The sequence below is a fragment of the Zonotrichia albicollis genome, chromosome 6 (genome assembly GCF_047830755.1).
Source record: "Zonotrichia albicollis isolate bZonAlb1 chromosome 6, bZonAlb1.hap1, whole genome shotgun sequence".
NCBI classification, from domain to species: domain Eukaryota; kingdom Metazoa; phylum Chordata; class Aves; order Passeriformes; family Passerellidae; genus Zonotrichia; species Zonotrichia albicollis.
In genome coordinates, this window is record NC_133824.1 from 27,974,188 (window position 1) to 27,981,726 (window position 7,539).

The window sequence follows — 7,539 nt, forward strand, 5'->3', positions numbered from 1 at the left end:
AACAGGACTGAACAGAATTCAAGAACTGAAGTGCTCTCGTTCCTCTGTGGGCTGGTAAGGAACTACAGAGCCTGTACACCATGAACCAGTGGCCATGTTGACAACTGCAAAGCAGGTGCTGTTTAATCAGCCCTTATTAGACCATATGATTAAATTGTTTAATTCAATCTTAAGTGTTTAAGAACCCCCAGCACAGATGAGAGTCCCTCAAGTTGGTGCACTCCTGACAGCCACCACAGGCTGCTTTTTATCATTCATGGTATCTTCACCAAGGCAAAATTCCAGCACACTACAAGGATGGCTAAAATTACCAGCTAAACTAGGACAACTCTCAGTAGAAGCAGAATCTCCAGGACTTGTACTCCCAAATTTTCATTAAACGTATAGATAAACTTTAGAAAAGCCAGTAAAAATAGGTTCTGTGCTGGGGTGCATGTCCAGAACGACACTTTGCATCACTCCTGCAAAACTGGACTTACTGGACTATGAAGTATTAAACAGCAGACAGTGATTCCTGTTCCAAACAGCTATCAAACTAACATCATCAGCTCTAAAAATGGACTGCATTCCTTGCAAAGGATTTCTAATACTCCACTAGAAAATCCAATTCAATGGCAACCAACTTTAACCCCTGTCCAAACTGCATTGTTTTTTTAAAAGAAGCCCCATACTCCTTAAGCATTATAAAAACCTCTGGAGGGCAATAAATCCTACTTTGTCATGAATGTATGGTTGGTGACTTGACAGAAGAGAAGTAGTGTAGTTCTGCAGGGGGCAGGGGAAGAGTAAGGCAAAGGGAGAAGTTACAACTCCACAACTTTTGGTGAGCCATCAGGCCATCGAAGAGGCAGCAAGACAGGAGAATCCACAGTTACAAAGCCTGAACTTGAACATCCCACAGAGGATGGGAGCTGAGGGTTCGAAAGGTTCTATAGAAATGGTTCCCTTAAGAACTTCAAAAGCAAAACCTAATAAGCATCCATTCACAGCTTTTTCTGTGTGTGGGGAAAAAATAACAGTGCTCTTGCAGCACGGAAGAAAGGAACAGCACCTAGTTCCTTTCACAAGCCCAAGGGCAATGCTACAGATTACTGAGTTTTACCTAAATGCTCTCAAGAAGAATCTAAAGTAAGAAAAAAAGCTATTAGTTGTACTCCTTGGAGATACGGCCTAGATAGGGCAAAGCATCTTTTCACTCTTTTACTTTCTAGAAAAGCCTACTAGTCTGAAGATCTTTCTCTGCCCCTCAAAAAAAAAGCACCCTTGCCTGAATTGTCAATGGTGATAGATAAACAGGATCTAGAAAGTCATTCCATGTTGTTTCTCTTTCCACAATTGTCCATAGTGACTAAAAAACGTTGAGATGAAACAGTCCTATTCTCTGTCTCCAACAAAGGCTTCAAAACTGCACCGAAATTCAGGGAAACAAACCAATCCCTCAGTGCCTTCAGCATCACAACATAGTCAAGTGACCTTTAGGCAGCCCCAGATACCCAAACACGGATACAACTCACTCACAGGTATTTCAGGACAGAACTTGTAAGAGGGCAGAGGAACCTGTTAACACAAGTCAACTTAGAAATTTTTCAATCAGAAATAATCAGCTTTTGATTAGTAAGTAGGATAATATTGTACAAGTATTAGCAGTGAATCAACACTTCAGGAAACAACTGTTTCCCTTCCAGCAACCTTTCTTTAAGAATATTCTTAAGGCAGAATGACCAGAGCCCTGGTGACTCCACCACTGCCCAGTCACCAGGGTTTTGTTGCTTGATGAAAATTTATCAGCCCCTGGAAAGGCAGGTCTTAACAATGGGAAACTGCTCCCGGCGTCGCCGAAACGCCACCACACTGAGGCAAGCTCTGCCTTCCAAGGAGCGGCGCGCTGGCCGGGAAGGCAAGAGGGCACTGGAGCAGCAGGAATACCTCTGCGGGTGGGCAAGGGAACACACCGGGGGCTGGGGCGGCCCCAGGCCGGGGGGGCTGAGACGCCGCAGCCCCTCCGCTCGTCACTGAAGGCCACCGCAGGCCCCCCCACGCCGTCGCCGGCTGGGCCCGCGGCCTCCCACGGCCGCTCGCCACCGGGATGGGCCTTCCCTTCCCCCTCAGCGGCGGCACCGGCTTCCAACAGGACCCACGGAAGGGCCGGGCCAGGCCCCTCCCCAGGGACATCGGGAGGGCCGAGCCTCGGCTGTGCCCACAACCTCGGCAGTTCCGCCGGTCTCCTCCCCCCTCCCATACCCACCCCAAGCCCGCGATAGGGGGCAGGACCAGGCCTGTCCCTGGCTCCCTCTCGGCAAAGGGGCCGCGCCGAGCTCCCCGTCCGGGCCCGGGCTCCCTTACGCTGTATGGCGGGGGGCGGCGGGTATCGGGCGCGCAGCTCCGGGCCGCCCCCCTGCACGCCGCTGCTCACGTAGTTGCTGGGGAAGATGCCGACGCGCTGGTCGATCTTGCCCGTCCACCAGCCCTCGTCGCCGGACACGTGCGAGTCCCGGGACAGCACCTGCACCACGTCCCCCGGCCGCAGGCTCAGCTCGTCCTCGCCGCACGCCTCGTATTCGAAGACAGCGGTCCAGAGCGGCCCGTCGCCCGGCGGCTCCCCGCCGCCCGCGCCCTCCTGGCTGAGCTCGGTGAGGGGCTCCATGGCGAGGCTGCTCCATAGGGGGAGGCGCCCACGGCAGCCGGGCGCTGCGGGGGGCGGCGGGGCCGGGACCGCCGCCTATTGTTCATGCGGCCCGGCGCCCGCCGGCACCAGGTGCCGCCGCCGCTGCCGGGGCTTCCCGGCGCGGGGCCGCCTCAGCCCAGCGCGGGCAGGGGCGAGACCAGGCAGCGTGTGCCGTGGAGGAGCCGCCGCATCCCCCCCATCCGCCGCCTCCTCCGTGCCCGCCTCCGCCTCCTGCCGCCGCCGCCGCGCATCCCGGAGCCACCTGACTCTCTGGCAGCTTCGGCGGCGCGAGGGGTGGGCAGGGCGGGCTCCGCCCCCGCGCCACCATTGGCCGCCGCCGCCGCCCGTCAGCTCCGCCTTCACCTGATTGAGGGCCCGCGCCCCCTTGGCCACGCCCCTCCCCTACCGGCCCCCGGCGTCGCGCACTCACCGGTGTGCCGCCGATTGGCCCCCGCACGGTCAGCTCTCGCTTCCCATTGGGCCGCGCGCTCTGAGCTCCGCCTTCCCCGCCACGTCTCATTGGCTGGGGAAAGGGGCATGACACGGGCCCAGGGCGGGGTGGGGCGGCCCGAGGGCGGAGCGGGCGGGCGCCACCTGGTGGCGGGCGGAGGCGGTGCACGCCTGGGCTCGGTGCCCCCCGCGCCGCCGGGACCGGTCGGAAACCCAGCAGGATCTCGGTTTCCTGTTAGGCCGTGGACTTCCATAACCCGTCCGAACTTAAGCACGGGTGTTAGATGGCTTCTGCACGAGGTCATCGTGGGTGTATCCCTGCAGATTTGTTAAAAATTAACAGAATTTACTTCTCACTCTTGCAATCAGCATGTTGCTGCTCGGTCCTGAACACCCAAATGCCTTCTCCCTGCTGCCAGGGTTTTCACAGCTTGTGGAGACACCAGATCTTGTCAGTGGAATTTGCTTGAACTTGGTGATATTACTGGGAAATTTTCTTCACATTTCACTCCATTTCATTTGAATTCCAGTGGTAAAACTGGAAATGAAAATTCTGTGTTATTGCTTCATCATAACAAAGCCCACTAATGCCAAATGAGAGGCCCAAGTACGGTGACCACATCTGATGTCTTCACACTTATACATAAACTGCAGGGCTTCGTTATTCTTTAGTATTTAGTAAATGCAATTACACAGTTCTTGTCTGCAAGATGGATTTTTAAAAAATTCTCCATCCCCAAGTCAGGCCTTCGGTTTGGTTTATGTACAGAGTAGTTCCTACTAATTCCTTAACTTTGGGCATTGTGGTTTTGTCTATTTATCCATCCTTGCATTAGCATTATTCTGTAGCACCTTTATAGGGAGCCCCAGGGTTCAGGCTTCTAACAGAATAATGAAATCTAAAGCATAACATGCTCTGAGTTAATTCAAAACTCTTATCATTGTTTGTAAAATATTTGAATTTACTTAAATTTACACTGGGAATACACCTCCTCTCAACTGAACCTTAGTAACAAGTACCACAGAGAACCCTACTGGGAACTACAATTATCCTATTTTCTCTCTTTTTTTCCCCAAACTTCAGAGCCTTTATTTATCACAGAAGCTAAACAGGCACAGTCTAGAAAGAGCTGGTCTATTAGTATCCTTCTTGTACAAATAGAGACCAAAACATGTCTAGTTGAGGTCAGAACTGACATTTCACTGTGATGCATGCAAGATTTAGGCATGCTTCAGCACAAGTTTTCAATTGAATTTGTCTCAGAACTGAGCCTTAGGTTTTCTCCTCTCTCTCCACTGCCTCTTGTCAGCGAGGGCAGAACTGAGGATGCATCCTCTCCACTATTCCTTTGTTACTTAAGGGTGTGTTTTCACAATTAGTGTAAGCTTATCCAATACTATTTTGTTGCTGAAAGGACTTTCCTGCCCCTTTTCACATGCTTGACCTGCTTTCCTGATTACAACAGTAGTGACTGTGGCTGTGGAGTCATTTCAGCTCATTCATCTAGCTGAAAGCTAAGCCTCTGAGTAAAAGCAGCTAGTTTTCAATCAGCTTTTTAGGTTGATCTGACTTGCATTAGGACTGTACACACAGACATTAAGGCCAGCACAAGGAAGCTGGGCAGGTGAAAGGGACAGCCCCCTAGCTTTTTCAGGAACATCCCATCTTTCAGTTACCTTGTCTTGATCACGAAGACAAGGGGTAACAAATAGCTGTATTCATGGGTTTGGAATTGAAATAATAGATTACTGAGAAGGAATATGAAAGACTGCTCTTGATACTCCCACTTAAAGTAATTGCAGTTGCATGCAATAATTCTGTCTAATTTTATGCAGATAAAAATTTCAGATGAGAAATTATAATGCTTTACATTAATACAGCACTTTAAATGTTGTAATATAAAAAAATATGAGACATAAAACAGAGGCCTCCTGTCTTTCAGCTGTTTGCCAGTTATTTTGATCACTGCTATAAAGCACTGATAGGTTTAAAGTAGAAAGCTATATTACTAATGGTAAAGACTATGACAGGAAAAAATTTGCTACTGTAGAGGCTCAGGTTGCCTGCTGTAGTGACCTGCCAAGACAGAACCCTGCCATCTTGTGGATTGCCTTCATATCAAAGTACACTGCTTTACTTCTCAAAAGACACCTTCTTTTTCTTTTTTCTTTTCTTATTTCCCACGATGATATGTTTGTTTCTACAGAAGTAGTGTGACTGCTCAGGAAGCTGTTTGTCCCTGGAGTGTCCAGGGAAATACTCTGAAGAGCCATCATAGGATTTTCCCACTCTCACGGACTTCTCTTGGCATCTTTTACCAGCCATGTCAGAGACTGGTGTCTGAATTAAAAGATTTGGCCAGATTGGGTAGGCTGTTCTTAACATCAAGGTAAATAGAACTGTCAGTAAATGTTAAATTCATATTCCAGTAACTGGCAAAAGGTAGATGAAAAGAACACTAAAGACTGTCTGCACACAGCCTTTGAAAGATGACATTTTAGCATTGGCAAGATACAGACAGATTTTTTAAGTGGTGCATGCCTTTCTGAGGAACATATAGCCCAACTGCTACATTGAAAGCTTCTTCTTACGCATTTTCTAGTAAGACTGTATCTGTTCTCATTATTATTTAGCAGATCCAAATAATGGGAATTAGATTCTAGATCTAAAGATCCAGTTCCTAAAGTCTGTGTTTGAATACACACTCTGCTTCTTAAAGTTTGGAAATGGATTTGCTATAATGCGTTTCAAAAGAAGAATAACCTGCAAAATGCAGATGATACTCTGAATTTAGTTCAATTTTTTTCAAACTGAGAACCTTGAACCAAAGCTTTTAATTCAGACTCATTTCTTCATCTACATTTTCAAAGTTCCAACAAATTATTGGATGGTAAACAAGAAGGCCCATCTAGTCCCATTTTTTTTTAAGAAGCAATAGAAAGTATTCTGCTTATTCAGTATCATTATTAATACAAATTTAGGATTATGATCTTAGCTTTTGTCCTGTGTTTTCCAGAGGCTTGTGCAGATTACCACTAGATTTAGCAGCTCTATAATTTACTAAAACTTGGCAGTACACAGTTACAAATCTAACGGGATATCAAAATGTTGGAAGTCTAGGCTCCTAGTATGTGTGTTCTGCAAAGGATAAAAACCAGAATGGTACTAAAAAAATAAAATGAAGAGGAATGCATTGTCATATATTGCAACGGTTCCATATTGCTAGAGTTTCATACCTCCCTGATGCTTCTCATAGGAGCTCCTCTAAGCATTGCCTCTACTCACAGTAACCAACTAACTCCAATCTCCTCTCAACCACCCAATCCACTCTTTTATAACACTCTTCTGATTGACTACAGCTGTGGCCTGGTAAAGTCAGGCCTGTTCCCAATCTCTAATAATTGGCTCAGCTGCAACTCCTCAAGGGGTAAGATTGCTTTCTATACTACATCTATTTTCTTATATTGTATCCCCTTACAGGAATGTCCAGAAAAAAAGGAAGGACTGCGGGCACCATCCAACTACCAGCGCAGTAAGAAAATATAAAAGATTAAGGAGATGCCCCTTGGCACATCTTATTGCAGCTCACTCCTCTTACATCCTGTGGTAATTTATATTGCATATTAAATTAACACAGCACTCTCATTTGGCTTTTATACATTTAAGAGGAAATACCACAGATCAATTGCTGATAATTTCTGCTCAAGCAATGTAAGCTTTACTGATGAACGGATTTTTCTATCATTAAAAATTGCCTCTCTACATGGCTGTAAAGCTAGACTGGGTTTTTCCCCCACTTTAGAACAGTACTGCTTTTCCAACATCACTTTAGTGTAGGTTTGTTCTTGACTTGATGAGGGGGAGAGGGGTAAGCCACTGGCAACAGAAGCTTTATGAACTGTGCTGTGCTAGCTAGGAGGCAGGCTGCAAATCTGGGTCTTGAGCATGTGAGTCAGTAAAGAGAGAGCTCTACCCTGCTTCATAAAATATATATGCTAATCTCCCAGATGGCTATATGTTCTTTCTCCATAAAACAGATGACCTGGAAAAATAAAAGATAAAAACACCGGAGAGTGGGAATTCTGGGCCAAAATCTGGAAGCTTGCAGTAGATTTTACAGACAGACTTGGATTTTAAATTTAGTTTGGATCTGGTTTCATAACAAAATAGAGCAATGGCTATTATTATAGGTCACAGCATAATTTCTCATGCAATATGAATCATTCATATGTCTGCATCCCTCTAAGAAAAATATAACAAAGGAACACTTTCAAGTGAGATTTCTGTCTGCACTAGAAGATACATGCCTAACAGAAATAATGGTTAACTCAGCTTAGTAATGATTAACATTTGCACACTGTGTATTACCTCAAACCAAGCCACACACATAGCTCTTGTTTGATTAGTCATAGACTGAGTTGCT

General features: G+C 46.9%; 1 protein-coding gene across 2 annotated transcripts in view; it reads right to left on the reverse strand.

Annotated features, from left to right (window-relative positions):
- Positions 1 to 2,973, reverse strand: part of MAP3K9 (mitogen-activated protein kinase kinase kinase 9) — a 58,817-nt gene extending 55,844 nt beyond the window's left edge. For both annotated transcript variants that reach the window (XR_001332605.3, XM_014266255.3), the window contains exon 1: positions 2,344 to 2,973. Coding sequence is in view for 1 of the 2 variants with exons in the window: in XM_014266255.3 (XP_014121730.2) it covers positions 2,344 to 2,644 (301 nt within the window). In the remaining variant the exon portion in view is untranslated. The remainder of the gene's footprint in view (positions 1 to 2,343) is intronic.
- Between the last annotated feature and the right edge of the window lie 4,566 nt (positions 2,974 to 7,539).